At 62.5% G+C, this 15,677-nt stretch overlaps 2 protein-coding genes across 3 annotated transcripts in view; one reads left to right on the top strand and one right to left on the bottom strand.

Annotated features, from left to right (window-relative positions):
• GRK1 (G protein-coupled receptor kinase 1) overlaps positions 1–2,653 on the top strand; it is a 22,850-nt gene extending 20,197 nt beyond the window's left edge. Inside the window, 2 exon segments of the mRNA XM_074941500.1 lie at positions 2,281–2,361; positions 2,364–2,653. Coding sequence (XP_074797601.1) covers positions 2,281–2,361; positions 2,364–2,575 — 293 coding nt within the window. The 3' untranslated portion in view covers positions 2,576–2,653.
• Positions 2,654–6,330: 3,677 nt separating this feature from the next.
• Positions 6,331–15,033, bottom strand: SHBG (sex hormone binding globulin). 2 transcript variants are annotated; one of them, XM_074941505.1, is made up of 8 exons: positions 14,831–15,033; positions 10,262–10,377; positions 9,670–9,859; positions 8,836–8,997; positions 8,160–8,325; positions 7,665–7,810; positions 6,773–6,992; positions 6,331–6,533 (listed from the first exon to the last, which is right to left on the bottom strand). In XM_074941505.1, exons 1-8 carry the CDS (start codon positions 14,912–14,914, stop codon positions 6,340–6,342), a joined length of 1,278 nt encoding a protein of 425 aa, XP_074797606.1. In that variant the 5' UTR covers positions 14,915–15,033; the 3' UTR covers positions 6,331–6,339. The 2 variants fall into 2 exon arrangements, with proteins under 2 accessions (XP_074797606.1, XP_074797605.1); XM_074941504.1 differs by having other exon boundaries at positions 10,262–10,380.
• Positions 15,034–15,677: the final 644 nt, after the last annotated feature.

A 15,677-nucleotide genomic window follows, 5' to 3' on the forward strand; every position in this document is an offset into this window, starting at 1 on the left:
TGACACCGGCTGCCAACTAGACATGGAGCCATTGATCACTACCCGTTGAGCCCGACAATCTAGCCAGCTTTCTACCCACCTTATAGTGCATTCATCCAGCCCATACTTCCTTAACTTGCTGACAAGAATACTGTGGGAGACCGTGTCAAAAGCTTTGCTAAAGTCAAGAAACAATACATCCACTGCTTTCCCTTCATCCACAGAACCAGTAATCTCATCATAAAAGGCGATTAGGTTAGTCAGGCATGACCTTCCCTTGGTGAATCCATGCTGACTGTTCCTGATCACTTTCCTCTCATGTAAGTGCTTCAGGATTGATTCTTTGAGGACCTGCTCCATGATTTTTCCAGGGACTGAGGTGAGGCTGACTGGCCTGTAGTTCCCAGGATCCTCCTTCTTCCCTTTTTTAAAGATTGGCACTACATTAGCCTTTTTCCAGTCATCCGGGACTTCCCCCGTTCGCCACGAGTTTTCAAAGATAATGGCCAAGGGCTCTGCAATCACAGCCGCCAATTCCTTCAGCACTCTCGGATGCAACTCGTCCGGCCCCATGGACTTGTGCACGTCCAGCTTTTCTAAATAGTCCCTAACCACCTCTATCTCCACAGAGGGCTGGCCATCTCTTCCCCATTCTGTGATGCCCAGCGCAGCAGTCTGGGAGCTGACCTTGTTAGTGAAAACAGAGGCAAAAAAAGCATTGAGTACATTAGCTTTTTCCACATCCTCTGTCACTAGGTTGCCTCCCTCATTCAGTAAGGGGCCCACACTTTCCTTGGCTTTCTTCTTGTTGCCAACATACCTGAAGAAACCCTTCTTGTTACTCTTGACATCTCTTGCTAGCTGCAGCTCCAGGTGCGATTTGGCCCTCCTGATATCTTTCCTACATGCCCGAGCAATATTTTTATACTCTTCCCTGGTCATATGTCCAACCTTCCACTTCTTGTAAGCTTCTTTTTTATGTTTAAGATCCGCTAGGATTTCACCATTAAGCCAAGCTGGTCGCTTGCCATGTTTACTATTCTTTCGGCTCATCGGGATGGTTTGTCCCTGTAACCTCAACAGGGATTCCTTGAAATACAGCCAGCTCTCCTGGACTCCCTTCCCCTTCATGTTAGTCCCCCAGGGGATCCTACCCATCCGTTCCCTGAGGGTTGTGCGGGCGGGGGTTGCGGTGCGGTTGTGCGGGCGGGTTGTGCGGGCGGGGGTCGCGGTGCGGTTGTGCGGGCGGGTTGTGAGGGCGGGGGTCGCGGTGCGGTTGTGCGGGCGGGTTGTGCGGGCGGGGGTCGCGGTGCGGTTGTGCGGGAGGGTTGTGTGGGCGGGGGTTGCGGTGCGGTTGTGCGGGAGGGTTGTGCGGGCGGGGGTCGCGGTGGGGTTGTGCGGGCGGGGGTTGCGGTGCGGTTGTGCGGGCGGGTTGTGCGGGCGGGGGTCGCGGTGGGGTTGTGCGGGAGGGTTGTGCGGGCGGGGGTCGCGGTGGGGTTGTGCGGGCGGGTTGTGCAGGCGGGGGTTGCGGTGCGGTTGTGCGGGCGGGTTGTGCGGGCGGGGGTCGCGGTGGGGTTGTGCGGGCGGGTTGTGCGGGCGGGGGTCGCGGTGGGGTTGTGCGGGCGGGTTGTGCAGGCGGGGGTTGCGGTGCGGTTGTGCGGGCGGGGGTCGCGGTGGGGTTGTGCGGGCGGGTTGTGCAGGCGGGGGTTGCGGTGCGGTTGTGCGGGCGGGTTGTGCGGGCGGGGGTCGCGGTGGGGTTGTGCGGGCGGGGGTCGCGGTGGGGTTGTGCGGGCGGGTTGTGCGGGCAGGGGTCGCGGTGGGGTTGTGCGGGCGGGTTGTGCAGGCGGGGGTTGCGGTGCGGTTGTGCGGGCGGGTTGTGCGGGCGGGGGTTGCGGTGCGGTTGTGCGGGCGGGGGTCGCGGTGGGGTTGTGCGGGCGGGTTGTGCAGGCGGGGGTTGCGGTGCGGTTGTGCGGGCGGGTTGTGCGGGCGGGGGTCGCGGTGGGGTTGTGCGGGCGGGGGTCGCGGTGGGGTGATGGTTGCAGTGCGGTTGTGCGGGTGGGTTGTGCGGGCGGGGGTTGCGGTGGGGTTGTGCGGGCGGGGGTCGCGGTGGGGTGATGGTTGCAGTGCGGTTGTGCGGGCGGGTTGTGCGGGCAGGGGTCGCGGTGGGGTTGTGCGGGCGGGGTCGCCGCGGGGCGGCGGGGGTGTCCCCGGGGCCGGCTGGTGCGCGGCCGATCGCGCCCTGCTTCGGGGGTGTCGCCCCCCACCCGCCCCGGTGTCCATGTGCCCCCCCCGCCCCCCCAGGTCTGGCGGAGCCGCCCTTCGTGCCCGACCCCCGGACGGTCTACGCCAAGGACATCAGCGAGGTGGGCGCCTTCTCTACGGTGAGGGGGTGGCGCTGGACGAGCAGGACCGGGCCTTCTACGAGGACTTCTCCTCCGGCAACGTCCCCATCCCCTGGCAGGAGGAGATGGTGGAGACCGGCGTCTTCGGGGAGCTGAACGTGTGGGGGGCCAAGGGCACCGTCCCCAGGGACCTGGACCCCAGCGTGCCCGCCGACAGCGTCAGCAGCAAATCGGGGACGTGCCTCCTGCTGTGAAGGGGGGCCAGGGTGGGAACACCAACTCCTTCTGGGGACTTGGTGACCCCTACAGCCGCGGTCTCGCAGCGGCGTGAGATGAGGAGAGAACCCAGGAATCCTGGCTCCCAGCTCTCCCCCCCCAGCTCTAATCACTAGCCTCCACTCCCCTCCCAGATCCAGGGAGAGAACCCAGGAATCCTGGCTCCCAGCTCCCACATCGCCTGCTCTAATCACTAGCCTCCACTCCCCTCCCAGATCCATGGAGAGAACCCAGGAGTCCTGGCTCCCAACCCCCCTTCCCTTAACAGAGCTGGGTGAGGGAGTGGGGTCTGGGGGATTAGAGCACGGGGGTTGCGGGGAGCTGGGAGCCAGGACTCCTGGGTCCTATCCCTGGCTCTGGTGTTTATAGCAGGGGCAGGTGGGAGTCCGGACTCCTGGGTTCCATTCCTGGAGTGGGGAGTTTGAGCGTGGGACTTCGGGGCAAAATGATCATCGTTGCTAATAACCAGTGTAACATTTCAATAGCACTTTACCCCCATTGAGTAACTCCCCTTCCCATCCCCCACCATCAGGATCCTCCCCAGTTTCATACACAGGCGGGAGGGGCAGCAAGGAGACCCCCGTGGCGGGTGGGGGGGGCTTATGGTCCATCAGGGAGGGGATTGGAACCCAGGCGTCCTGGCCTGTCACCTCTTGGCCAGCACGTCCTGTCTCTGGACCGGAGGGGTGGGGGTGGTGTAGATTCGAAGTCCCTTCCGTCATTACCTAGAGCCGGGCACCGGGGTCCGGCCCGTGACCCAGCTCTGGGGTGATCCGCCGTTCGGGAGCTCCGGACCCCCTTGTCGTGAGCCGCTTAGTAGCCAATTTTGTATATAATAATAAATTGGGTTATGGTCACTGCGTAGCTGGCACGGCCTGTGTCTGTTTGCCAGCCCCAAGCATCCCTGGGGGTTGGGGGGCTCCAGCGTTGTGTGTTGTGGCCGAGCGTAGACACAGGGAACACACCCAGCAGGGTTTCAGTCTCACACAAATGGCCGTCACAGTGGTACAGTCTCCTAAGACACAGGCACACCCCCTACAGTCGCTCACAGACGCACATTCACAGCCGGACAGACAATCTCTTAGTCACATACCCAGCTACAGTCATTCAGAGATACAACCGCAGCCACACAATCTGTCAGTCTTGCTCTCGCTTGCTCTCTCACACACACACATACAGAGACACGCACACCAGTTGTAGGTGCACAGTCACAGTCGCGCACAAATCTACAGTCATTTTGTCATAAGCTACACACACACCGGTTGTAGGTGTACTGTCACCGTCACACACAAATCTACAGTCATTTTGTCATAAGCCACACACACACACACACGCTCACACACACACCAGTTGTAGGTGTACAGTCACAGTCGCACACAAATCTACAGTCATTTTGTCATAATCCACACACGCTCACACATACACCAGTTGTAGGTGTACAGTCACAGCCGTGCACAAATCTACAGTCATTTTGTCATAATCCACACACGCTCACACAGACACCAGTTGTAGGTGTACAGTCACAGTCGCACACAAATCTACAGTCATTTTGTCATAAACTACACACACACACACACACACACTGGTTGTAGGTGTACAGTCACAGTTGCGCACAAATCTACAGTCATTTTGTCATAAACTACACACACACACACACACACACCGGTTGTAGGTGTACAGTCACAGTTGCGCACAAATCTACAGTCATTTTGTCATAAGCTACACACACACACACCAGTTTTGTCATAAGTCCTTAACTACACCTCCCTACACATAATTACAGTCACAATTACAGTCACAACCCGCACAGTCACCTCGTGTCTCTCTCATGGTACCGTCTCCCACAGCCACAGTCTCTTTATCACCCTGCCAAACTACAGCCATTCACAGCTACAGCCATCAGGCCTCAATCACGCATACAGCTACAGTCGTTCAGAGATGCACAGTCTCAACCGCGCACGCGCTTCATCTCATACACAGCTACAGCCCCCCGTCACGCCGCCATAGTCTCTTAGTGATGCACCCACACACAACTACAGCCGTTCACACCTACACTGTGTCGTGGCTGCACGGGTAACGGATTACGCTGGAGTCCCCGTGGTTGTGTGTGCGATTAAGAGACTATGGCTGAGCGCATGTGTCTATGAATGACTGTCGCTGTATGGGTGACGAAAACGTGATGGATGTAACCGCGAGCGACTGTAGTTTAGGGTGTGTGATTAAAGAGATTACGGGACGCTGTATGAAAGAGACTAGGCGACTGTACTGTTGTGACTGTCATCGTGAAGGGCTGTAGTTGCAGGCGGTGTAGTTAAGAACCCACGACAGAGCAACTGTGTGACCAAGACTGTACAACAATGACCACTCTGTGTGTGTGTGTGAGAGAGAGAGAGACTATGAGATTGTATGGCTGTGTCTGTATCTATGCATGACTGTCAGGGGGTGTGTGATTACGAGACTGTGTGGCTCTGGATGTGTGTAATTAAGAAACGGCAATTGTCCACAATTACACACCCGCCCACCAGTCAGTCACACTTATTCGCAGCTTTACAATCTCTTAGCTACACACACAAACTACTTCAATCAGCAAAGAAAGGAAGGTAGACAACTTGATGCAGTCCGGAGTTGCTGGGCTCAGTACAGGCGGTCTGGATGAAATACCCCAGTCCGTGCTAGACAGGAGGCTCAGACTTGAGGTCTAAAGCTCCTTTCTGGCCTGAAAATCAATCAACTCTATGATGTGTAGTCAACACACGGTTGCTGAGTCTTTGGATTACACACGTGCAAACTACAATCATTCACCATTACACAGTCTCAGGTGTGTGCATAGAGGTGAGTCTTCACAGGCTGTACAGGGAGAAGCGTACGTTCTCTCACACACACACACACACAATCAGAACGTCACCCACAATCACAGTCACCTCGACAAAACACGAGGAGCATGACAAAAATTAGACCCTCGGACACACGCACACCGTCAGACTCGTGCTCACAATCACCATCACCCAACCACTTGGGATGAGCTTGACACCCCCCCCCCACGGTCATACAGTCACTGTTGCACACTCCCAGTGCAAGACACAGACACCCAGAAACAAGCACCCACATGGGCGACAGTCACACGGTCTTGCACATGCACAGCCCCATCACCCTCGACGCACAACAATCCGGCATGAGCACAATCGCCCAAACACTCGCCCTCACCGCTGCCAAACCAGGCACGGTGCTACAAACCCCAGGTGCCAGCCAAGCCATTCACAACCACCTTCCCGCCACGGTCACAACTAGTCCACCACACCCCGTCGCAGCTGCTCACAGTCGCCCCGTCGCTCACAGCCGCACGGACACGGCTACGCAGCGACCAGCCCAACGGCTCCCAGACCCGACCCGACGTTGTCACAACCGCTACCCAGCCCCACGCCATCACAACCACTCCCAGGCCCAGCCCTGCCCCGCCACAGCCCCACAACCACCCCCCGGCACATTCGGACACCGTCACCGCGGTGCCGAGGCACAGCCCGACACTGTCACAGACAACCGCTCCCAGACACATCACAGTCGCACCACCAGTCACAGCCCCACTCCAGCCATAGCCCCCCCCCAGTTACTGCCGCTCCCAGTGACAGCCCCACATCATCACAGGGCACCGCCGCTCCTACCCCCCCGAGCCACATACCCCTCCCACTCCCAGTGGTGTCCATTGCCCGGGTAACCAGGGAGGCGGTGTTGCCCGGCAGATCCTTTAATCAGCACCGTGGCCCCTGGCTCTCCTCCCCGCTTCTGCCCCCTCGTGGGCCCCAGGGCAGCTGTGGGCCCAGATGGTGTCGCTCCTGAACAGGGCTGAGTCCAGGTCCAGTTGGCGGCCTTGCACCCGGATCCCCCGCAGGCAGCCCCGGAAAGCCCCCCACTCCTGGGGCCTGGGGGTCTTGTCCCCGTCTGCAAGGAGATACAGAGGGGAGCGGGGGGTCAGAGGGTGGGGAGAGAGGGGACCCCTCCCCCCGCTCCCACCCACCACCCATACAGCTACACCTGAAGGGGAGGGTCTCACGTTAAGGCCGGCCCGGCTAAGGTGGGAGGGGGCACAGTCAAGGCCGTCCCGGCTGCGGGGGAAGCCGTCAAGCAGTACCCAGGGGCGGGGCAGGTTGCTACCATGTGCCCAGAGGGGGTGAATGTACCTGGCAGCCCCCCAATGAAGAGCCGCCCCTCCTGGCCCAGCCAGGTCCCCTGCAGCCACTGGAAGTCGGGGGCCTGGTTGGGCAGGGTGCCTCCATGGTTGCCCAGCTGCAGGGCCAGCTGGGTGGGGGAGACCCGCAGGCGCAGGGGGGCATCCAGGCAGGGCCCCTCCGGCAGGGGCAGCCGCAGCTTGGTCCAGTTGCCGAGGCGCACCACCACGGCCTATGGGAGAGTGAGCAGGAGGGTCAGCAGGGAGACGGAGATGGCCCTCCCCAAATCTGCCCCCACACCGCACGCGAGAAGCGCCCCCCACCGCCCGATGGTGCCCCCTGTGAGCGGATCCCCAGCATCATTTTCCCCCGGTGAGCAGATCCCTGGCACTTTCCCCCCGGTGAGCAGATCCACAGCTTCGTGCCCCCGGTGAGCAGATCCCTGGTACTATGCCCCCCCGGTGAGCAGATCCCTGCTACTGCGGCCCCCCCCACCAGTGAGTGGATCCCTGGCACTGCACACACACACACAGAGCGAGTGGATCCCCATCACCGCTCCCCAGCTGAGCAGATCCCCCCAGCACTGTGGCCCCAGTGAGCAGATCCCTGGCACCATCCCCCCCCCATGGGTGGATCCCCAGCACAGCCCCCCCACCCGGTGATCAGATCCCCGGCACATTGGCCCTCCAGTGAGTGGATCCCTGGTATTGTGCCCCCCCCAGTGAGCAGATCCCCACAACAGGGCCCCCCATCATGAGCACATCCCTGGCACCGTACACCGCCCCCCAGGGAGAAGATACCCAGCCCCAGGCCCCCCATGGTGAGTGGATCCCCGGCACAATTCTCCCCCAGTGAGCGGATTCCCCCCCACACCATCTTCCCCCCACCCCCCCGCGGGACTCACCGTGGGCTGCAGGACCAGGCTCAGTGCCAGGCTCCCATCAGGGACCCCCACAGCCAGCACCAGCCCCGTCTGCCGGGGGGCCCGGAGCCCCAGCTCCACCTCCAGCCCCCAGCTCCCGTTGGGGGGTGCAGTGCCACCGGCCAGGTCTGGGGGGGGGGGGAACACAGGGGGCAGGTTAACTGGGGGCAGGGGGGCGGGACTCCCGCAGCAGATGCTGCCAGTGGGAGGGGAGTTGGGGGGTCACTGTTGGGGAGGCCTGGGGGAGGGAGGGATTACTGCAGGGGGGGCTGGGAGGCCTGGAGAGGGGGGCCTGGGGCTGTCACCGTAGAGGGGCTGGGGGGTCACTTCAGAGGAGAGGGGGATGTGATGGGGGGGTCACCGTAGGGGGAGGGGGGCCGTCCAGGGAGCCGGGGTGGGGGATCCCCCTGGGGGACAGAGGCGACGTTGGAGAGGAAGGCGGGCCCAGGCCGCCCGACGCCGGGGTCCCTGGGGTACCTGCCGGGCGGAAGCTGGCCAGCCCCGCCCCAGGGAAGAAGCTGCCAGGCCGCAGGGCGCTGAAGCAGGGCTTGGCCTTGGCCCGCAGGGCGGCGCCCTCCCGCCAGGTGGTCGTCTGGTTCAGCCAGCTCCACCGCCTCAGGCAGCCGTCCATGGCCGTGTTCATCTGCAACGCCGGGGGGGTGAGGGAGGCCCCCAAATCCCAGCTCCCAGCCCCCCCGCTCTCACCCACCTGGCCCCGCTCCCCTCCCAAAGCTGGGGAGAGAACCCAGGAGTCCTGGCTCCCAGCCCCCCCGCTCTCACCCACCTGGCCCCGCTCCCCTCCCAGAGCTGGGGAGAGAACCCAGGAGTCCTGGCTCCCAGCCCCCCCTGCTCTCACCCATCAGCCCCTGCTCCCCTCCCAGAGCTGGGGAGAGAACCCAGGAGTCCTGGCTCCCAGCCCCCCCCCCGGCTCTAACCCACCAGCCCCCACTGCCCTCCCAGAGCTGGGGAGAGAACCCAGGAGTCCTGGCTCCCAGCCCCCGCTGCTCTCACCCACCAGCCCCCGCTCCCCTCCCAGAGCTGGGGAGAGAACCCAGGAGTCCTGGCTCCCAGCCCCTGCTGCTCTAATCCACCAGCCCCCACTCCCCTCCAGAGCCAGGGAGAGAACCCAGGCATCCGGGCTCCCAGCCCTCACCGGGGACAGCAGGTGCGAGGCAGGGAGGAGCAGCCCCCCCATGGCGAGGCGCATCTCGGGCACCGGGCGCTCAGTGATGGGGTACGAGACGTGGCCCAGGGCCAGAAGCTCCTCGTCGTCCACCTCCAGCCGCACACTGTCCCCCTCATTCATCACCAGCATCTGGGGGGACGAGGGGAGCACACGGCTACTGCAGCCCAGCCAGGCCCCAACCTCTGCCCCTCCCACCCCAGGGGGAACCCCCAAACTTACCCCTGCCCCTTCCTAGAGCTCCTGCCCCAGGGGAACCCCCAAACTTACCCCAGCCCCCCCTCCAAACACCCCAGCACCACGGTCCCCCCAAAACGCACCCAACCCCCCTCTGCCCTGAGAGAGCCCCCAAAACCCATCCAACTCCCTGTCCATCTGCCCTCACATCCAAGGTCCCCCATAATCCACCAGTCCCCCTCAACCCAGAGAGAACCCCCAAAACCCACCCAACCCACTGTCCAGCTGCCCTCAGGCCCAGGGTCCCCCCAAAACCCACCCAGCTGCCTTCCACCCTGAGAGAATCCCCAAAAACCCACCCAGCCCCCCTCCAGCCTACCCCACTCCCAGGGTTCCCCCCAAAGCCACACAGCTCCCCCAACTCCAAGGGCCCCCTTAAAACACACCCACATCCCAGTTATGGCTTCCCCAAGGGGACCCCCCCAAAACCTTCCTCCTCCTCCCAGCCATCCCCACCCCAATTGCCCTCCCAATGCCCCCAGCCCCGCCCCCTCTGGTCCCGCATTCCTCTTCCCAGCACCCCTACCCCTCACAGGAGCCCCCCAACTCCCCCCAGCCCCCCCATACTCGGTGCCAGTGTCCATCGTCCAGCCGCTGCCCGCCCCGAACACTGATGTTCGTCATGATATTGTTGATCTGCATCTCGGCCTTCCCCCGGCGCAGCCCCAGGACGAACCAGTCATTGTGGTCCCCCATGTCCCCGAAAAAGATCACCCCCTCGGGGTCCAGAGTGCGGAACTCGAAGGACGAGGCGGTGCTGGGGAGAGAGGGGCCCACACCGTACACAGGGAACCCAGGCGTCCTGGCTCCCAGCCCCCCCTGCTCTAATCCACCGGCCCCCGCTCTCCTCTCAGAGCCAGGGAGAGAACCCAGGAGTCCTGGCTCCCAGTCCCACCTGCTCTGACCCACCAGCCCACACTCCCCTCCCAGAGCCAGGGAGAGAACCCAGGAGTCCTGGCTCCCAGCCCCACCTGCTCTAACCCACCAGCCCCCACTCCCCTCCCAGACCCAGGGAGAGAACCCAGGAGTCCTGGCTCCCAGTCCCCCCGCTCTGACCCACCAGCCCCCACTCCCCTCCCAGACCCGGGGAGAGAACCCACCCTCCATCTGACCCACTAGCCCCCTGTGGGGAAGCACCCCCCGCCCCCAGGGATTGTACCTGGTCACCTTGCTCATGTCGATGTGGACCGTGGCTGCCGGGGTGGCGGCCCCCCAGTGGCGGCCAATATTCAGGGCCCCCTCCTCAGCCGGGAGGACCTGGAAGCAGTGCCCGTCCTGCTGGGGGGTGGGGGGCAGAAAAGCAGTGGGTTACCGCCAGGGCCTTCTGCAGCCCCCTCACTGGCCCTTGGGGGGCACGGCGGAGCCGTGGGGCGAGGGGCGAAATGCCCGGCCTGGCCATTAGGGGGCGTTTTCCGCCTCTTCCCCGGGGGGGGGCCTCAGGCCTCCCTGCAGCTCTGGACTCTCCCCTCAGGCACAGACCCGTGTCTTTACGGTTTGTGTAAATTCCCCCTGGGGCTGTCTTGTGGCCAGGAGTCCCGCAGGCCCACGGGGGTCCTTCCCCCTCGGAGCACGTCCCCGCGGCCGCCCTTCCAACTGCCCTGGGTTACCCCGGCTGGCCGCCAGGGGTCAGCGCTGCTCCACGGATAGGGCAGACTCACTGGGGCGGGGGCTGGGAGCCGGGACGCCTGGGTTCTCTCCCCGGCTCCGGAGGGGGAGTGGGGGCTGGTGGGTGAGAGCAGGGGGGGCTGGGAGCCGGAACGCCTGGGTTCTCTCCCCGGCTTTGGGAGGGGAGCGAGGGCTGGTGGGTCAGAGCAGGCGGGGCTGGGAGCCGGGACACCTGGGTTCTCTCTCTGGCTCCGGGAGGGAAGTGGGGGGCTGGGAGCCAGGACTCCTGGGTTCTCTCCCCAGCTCTGGGAGGGGAGTGGGGGCTGGTGGTTAGAGCAGGGAGGCTGGGAGCCGGGACGCCTGGGTTCTCTCCCTGGCTTCAGGAGGGGAGTGGGGGCTGGTGGGTTAGAGCACGGGACGCTGGGAGCCAGGACTCCTGGGTTCTCTCCCCAGCTCCAGGAGGAGAGTGGGAGCTGGTGGGTGAGAGTGGGGCAGGGGGTGGGCTGGGAACCAGGACTCCTGGGTTTTCTTCCCGGTTCCGGGAGGGGAGTGGGAGCTATTGGTTAGAGCAGGGAGGCTGGGAGCAGGACTCCTGGGTTCTCTGCCCAGCTCCGGGAGGGGAGTGGGGTCTCTTGTTTCACTGGCCTCTCCCCCCGGCCTCGGCTTGTAGGAGGAGAAAGCGGGAGTTCGGAAGCAGCGGGCCCACAGCATCCAGCCACCCCTGTTATCAGCTGGGGTACCAGGGCAGCTGACCCATCAGCAGAAGCATGTCTAGGGCTGCTTTCACCCCTCTGGCTCCCCCCACGGTGGAGCAGCCCTGCCTCAGTTTCCAGTTTGAGCCAATCACCATTTTGCCCCGTGGCTGGTAGTCCTTTGCTCTGCCTCCAGCCGGCTCATTAATGATCTGTCCCCACTCAGGGCGATAACGAAGCCAGGGGGTTAGGAGGGAAGGGCCTTTTGGGGGTCCTTTGGGGTGTGTCGTGAACAGTGAGCGAAGCGCGAGATCACAGGCGGTCTGCAGAGAACCAGCCTGGAGCCAGGCAGGGTGTGCTGCACCTGTCTCCCTTTGGAGCAGCCTGTTTTGTCTCTCCCTGTTTTATGGTGTTATTGGCCGTACCGGGTCAGGCCAACCGTCCATCCAGCCCAGTGTCCTGTCTGCCGACAGTGGCCAATGCCGGGGGCCCCAGAGGGAAGGATCAGAACAGGGAATCATCAAGTGATCCATCCCCTGGCCTCCATTCCCAGCTTCGGGCAAACAGAGGCCAGGGCCACCATTCTGGCTAATAGCCGCTGATGGACCTGTCCTCCAGGAACGTATCTAGTTCTTTTTTGACTCCTGTTATGGTCTTGGCTGTCACAACATCCAGTGGCGAGGAGTTCCCCAGGTCGACAGTGCATTGTGCAAAGAAATACTTCCTTTTGTCTGTTTTCCACCAGCTGCCTGTTAATTTCACCAGATGACTCCTGGTTCGTGTGTTATGAGAAGGAACAAATCAGACTTCCTTCTTGACTTTCTCCACCCCCGTCACGATTTGATAGACCTCTCTCCTCTCTCCCCTTCGCCGTCTCTTTTCCAAGCTGAAAAGTCCTGGTCTTATTCATCTCTCCTCGGACGGCAGCTGTTCCAGACCCCCCGAATCATTTTTGTTGCCTGTTTCTGAACTTTTTCCAATCCCAATGGATCTTTTTGGAGACGGGGCCACCAGGTCTGCACGCAGCATTCAGTCCGCTCCTCCAGCCGTGACGAAGCACTGACCCGGTGAGCGGCGTTTCCGGGATTGGCTCGCTGCCCCAGATGTTCTTAGCAACAGCTGGATCCGACAGCCTTGTAGCTTGTCCCCCATGTAAACCGAGATACCGGAAATGTCCCCCCCATGGAATTAGTGCAACAGGGAGACGGAAACTAGGAGAGTGTGTGTGTGTGTGAGAGAGAGAACTGCGGGAAAGCTACAGCTCTTTGTTCACAAGGGACAAATTACAGGGAGTTAACTTGGGGTGGGGGGGAGTTACTATCAGCTCACCAGGATTCTCCATCGCCGACCCCGGGTGCTTTTCGGAGAGATCTGCTGTGGGCATTATTTCGGGGCAGGTCTCTGGCCCGCACGTGCTGGAGTGGGCAGCTTTTGGAGTATTTTTTTTTGATGAGACCTAGCCGTGCCTCAGTTTCCCCCTTAGGCTTTCCAGGGCTGCTCCGTGGGGCGGGGTGAGGGAACAGGACAAAGTCTGCTCTTGGGGCCGAGCGGTCTGAGACTGAATGGGTCACGGATAAGGACAGGCCCAGGCTGACCCATATCAGTGGAAAATCAGGGGCCAGGCCAGACGAACACCATGGTGCAAGCCCCCCCTCTTCTGGGACCTGGCCCCCCCCCGCCCTTGCAGGCTCCAGGAGACCCTGCGGGAAGCCACCACACTCTGTTTTCCTCCTTCCTACCACGCCGCTGAAGTAGGTTGTTTCCCAGACTCGCAGCCCCCGGCTACCCGTCCCCTGCCGCAGCTCCCTGTCAACCCACTCGCGGCTGCGACAGCCAGGCGGCCTGTACACCCCGTGTGACAACACACCTCTGCCAGCGTGCAAACTCACCGGCAAGGGGGACACGCCGTCGGCTATAATCACCCCAGGGCCTCTGTAGGTCCGGGATGGGTTGGAGAGGAAGCGGTCTGAGCACGGGGTTGCGGGCTGGACTCCCAGCTCTGCCACAAACCGTGGGTAAGTCGCCCCGTGCCTCAGTTTCCCCACCTTGCCCTGCCTCCCGGGAGTGGGGGTTGTGAGAAGATATGTGTGAAAGAGGGCCAGGGGCCTATAGACCACAATGATGGGCACCCCATCCATGCCACAGACAGAGGACACCTAATAACCATGGACCCACTTGACTCAGTGCCAGGCACCCGGCTTCACATGCGAGTCAAGATCCGAATGACGGGACGCGGAGAGGAAGAGGATTCATCGGGGCAGGGTCAACGTGGGTTTTGTAAAGGAAAATCACGCCTCGCTGATCTACTAGAATTCGTCGAGGGGGGCAACCAGCACGTGGACAAGGGGGACAGGCAGCGTTGATCCCGGCACAAGGATTCACCCCACAAACCACAACCTCAGCGCCCCGAACGCGGAGGGCGGCGGTAACCCCGAAACCGCCGTCAGGCTGACCGGAGCCAACGTTTACAGCTGGACCCGGACTTGAGTCGGGGGGAGGCAAACGCTGCTTTGAACCCTCGGTGTTCCAAACGAAACCCGCCCACGAGCCGTTTCCTGCCCTTGGCCCAGGTGGGGGGTTTTTTGAACTCGCCCTGTGTTTTGTTAGTACAGTAGTTTATGGTTAACATGGTACTGTACAGTGTTTGCTTTTTGGGTCTCTAATGCCGATCGCCTCCTTCCGGGTCCGGACGAGGGGTGCGGGGTGGCCCGGTCCGGAACTCAGGTCTTGGTAACCCTGAGGTTCTGCTGTCACATGCGGTGGGTTTCAAGCAGCCACCCCAGGCACCGTCGACCTGCGGAACTCCTCGCCGGAGGGATGTCAGCACGACAAAACGGGACGGCAGAAAGCATGGGATGAGCTCCCGGAGGATCGCCCTGGCTGGGATGATTTAGTTGGGGTTGGTCCTGCTTTGAGCAGGGGGTCAGACTAGATACCTCCTGAGATCTCTTCTGACCCCAATCTTCTTCTACGATCACTGTTAGCCAAGACGGTCTGGGACACGGGTCCCGGGTGTCTCTAAACCAAGATGCCAGGGGACGGCTGTGCACTGTTTGCCCCATTCTGTTCATTTCCCTCTGAAGCCCTTGATCCGCTGTCCCCCCGGTTTCTTCCTCCCGCCATGCCCCCTTTTATATCCTCTTGGCCGGCCGGGGCACGCCCCACTGGGCTGAGCTTCCTGCCCCCTCACCTCTCCAGTGTGGGGTGTATCCACCCCATAGCGGGGGGACCAGAAAAAAAAACCCAGCTCAGGTCTAGCCAGACCTTTCGCTTCCCACCCAGAATCGTCCCCTTGTTTTCCCCGGAGGGAAACTGAGGGCAGGGCGCCGCTAGAGGGGGCAGAGCTGGGGGGGGGTTTACACCACGTTGCCAGCATGCCAATGAGCTCTGGCACCAGCCTCCCGCCCTGCCCAGCCCCACGCCAGGCTCACCTTGGCCGAGTCCCCGTGGGTTATCGGCTGGCACGGCAGGGCCCCTACCGACAACAGGATCAGGAGCCCGGCTGGGAAGCCCATGGCGCCCGGAGAAGGGATCCCGTGTCGGAGCCGCGGGCCACCCGCTCCGAGCCCCTTTGCCCCGCCAGCCACTCTGCGGGGCGGGCTAACAGGGGCTCGCTCGCTGACGACAGCGGGGTGGCGTCACAACCGGCTCAAGGGTCAGGGCCGCCCCGGGGGGAAAGAGATGACAGGGCGTTGGCCCCTGCGGGCGGAGGGGGGCGTCAGATCACGCCCCGGCTGGCCGGGATCGGAACCAGCCCCCGGGGACAGCCAGCTAGGGGAAGGGCAGGAAGGGAAACTGAGGCACGGGGCGGTGGAACCTGGTGCCGTGGGATGGGGGGCAGCGGGTTAATGCCCCAGGGGTGACAGCTCCAGCAGCGGGGAGCCCCCCCCCGCATGGGCACAGGGACCCCAATAGACTCAGGCAGCCCCAATGGACTGGGGACCCCTTTCTTGGCGCTGCAGTAAACCCCCATCTCCCAGCCCCCCTGCAACCCCGACCCCGTCTGACCCCCACGGGCAGTGGCTGGTTGCTAAGTTACGTGGGTCACGCTCCCAGACAGGGGAGGGGTCAAGTAGAGACAGGATGGTGAGGCCGCGGGGGGGGGGCGCAATACCCCCCTGCAACACCCCCTACTGGCCATGCCAGGGACCGGGCTCAGCCCCTGGTAGCCCCCCCTCCCCTGGCAGTCCGGGCTGGCCCCAGTGAGAGGGGTACGCCTCCCTTGGGAGTCAGACCAGAGGTAGCCACATCTCAGGGCCGGGCGAGGGGTCCCTGTGT

Source organism: Natator depressus, chromosome 28 (genome assembly GCF_965152275.1).
Source record: "Natator depressus isolate rNatDep1 chromosome 28, rNatDep2.hap1, whole genome shotgun sequence".
In the NCBI taxonomy this organism is placed as follows: domain Eukaryota; kingdom Metazoa; phylum Chordata; order Testudines; family Cheloniidae; genus Natator; species Natator depressus.